Source organism: Ambystoma mexicanum, chromosome 2p (assembly GCF_040938575.1).
Source record: "Ambystoma mexicanum isolate Mex_15411 chromosome 2p, UKY_AmexF1_1, whole genome shotgun sequence".
NCBI classification, from domain to species: Eukaryota; Metazoa; Chordata; class Amphibia; order Caudata; family Ambystomatidae; genus Ambystoma; species Ambystoma mexicanum.
The window spans coordinates 13933351-13935021 of record NC_090923.1 but is presented as its reverse complement, the minus strand read 5'-3'; the positions used below and the strand labels follow the sequence as shown (position 1 = coordinate 13935021).

At 45.3% G+C, this 1671-nt stretch overlaps 1 protein-coding gene across 1 annotated transcript; it reads left to right on the top strand.

The window, feature by feature from the left end:
- Positions 1-264: 264 nt before the first annotated feature.
- On the top strand, positions 265-1215 carry LOC138567672 (olfactory receptor 8H3-like). Its single transcript, XM_069646143.1, has one exon. The coding sequence runs from the start codon at positions 265-267 to the stop codon at positions 1213-1215; it is 951 nt and encodes a 316-aa protein (XP_069502244.1).
- The last annotated feature ends 456 nt before the right edge of the window (positions 1216-1671 follow it).

Genomic DNA, 1671 nt, shown 5'->3' with positions numbered 1-1671 from the left:
TATCTGTCTACTTGATTAACTGTGACAGACTACATGAAGGGAGCTGGAGCGCGGTTGTCTGAGCTACACAAGTAAAGGTAAAAGATAGGGTAGAATTTCAGCCAGGTAAGAGCAGGCAGAGCACATGCAGCCAGCAGCAGTATCAGACAGTTGCTCTTAAATGGCCCTCTTTTACAGGGGGTAGTATATTAGGGCTGCAAGGATTACTTTTCTCAGCATCCTTTGACCTCTCTCTTTTTACTGTATTTACTTCTTTATAGAGGAATGTTTCTGAAGTTGGAGGACTTGGAAAACAGGAGCATGGTCACAGAATTCCTCCTCCTGGGATTCTCTGTCCCTTCAGAGGTGAAGGAGGCCCTGTTTGCTGCTTTCCTGCTGGTTTACTTGCTGACTCTGCTGGGGAACCTGCTCATCACTGCACTGATTGTAATCAGCACCAATCTACACACCCCAATGTACTTCTTTCTGTTCAACGTCTCCTGCTTGGACATTGGATCAGCTTCTTTCACAGTCCCCAGAATGCTGGTGGGCCTCCTGGTCGCACGCAACTACATCCCGTTCAAGGAATGCATTGCACAGGTCTTTGGTTTTGCTTTTCTGGGTGTCACAGAGGTTTTCCTCCTGACGGCCATGTGCTATGATCGCTACGTCGCCATCTGCCTCCCTCTGAGTTACAGCGTTATAATGAGCGGGAGGTTTTGCATTCTGCTGTTGACAATTTCTTTGTTGGCTGGTTTCCTGATGTCCCTTGTTTACACCCTCCAGGCATCTCGATTACCCTTCTGCGGTGACACCGTGATTGACAATTTCGTTTGTGATTTCCCAAACCTGCTGAAGCTGGCCTGTGCTGATCCACTGGCCAACCAGATTTTGCTCTTTGCATTGACGGGGAGTGTTGCACTGATCACCTTCCTGGTCATCATCACATCCTATGTCCACATTATCCGAGTCATACTAAAGATCCCGTCTACGGAGGGCAGGAGAAAGGTCTTCTCCACCTGCTCTGCACATCTCGTGGTGCTTGCCATGTTTTATGGGACTGGGGCAGCCACACATTTAAAGCCTTCCAGTATCTCCCTGGGACATGAGAAACTAGCTTCACTCTTTTATACAGTCTTTGCACCAATGTTAAACCCAATCATTTATAGTCTGAGAAATGAAGAAGTGAAAAAGGCGGCGAGGAAGGTGATGCATCGCAGGCAAAGAGCCCTGTAGACCTCAGTAATGCGGGCAGGATATTTCTTCGGTTTGCAATCAGCCAACTAATTTTATATGAGATTTACAATCCTCGCTGTCTACAAAGACCACAACAGCTACAAATTCTTAAACAGCATAGTATTCTTTATACCTGTTTGCATGTTTTCACAGTAGTATGCTTTCGTGTTTTGCATTGTGTTTTCCCTAACATGCCTATATCTCAATATATCATGCAAAAGCTCTTGACTCTTTACATTAAAGGACATCTTTTCATAGAATATCACCATCTCCATATGTCCCAGATGGTCATCTGCTGCTCTATCGTCATTTGTCAATGTTTTATATACTGTCAGTCACATTTATATTGGTTTGGAGCAGTAATTGTGTTGTTGTGATCTGCCCCTCTCCACAACCACCAGTTAACACTGGGCTCTTTCATTCCCCAACGATCCACAAGTCACTGATTCTCAACAT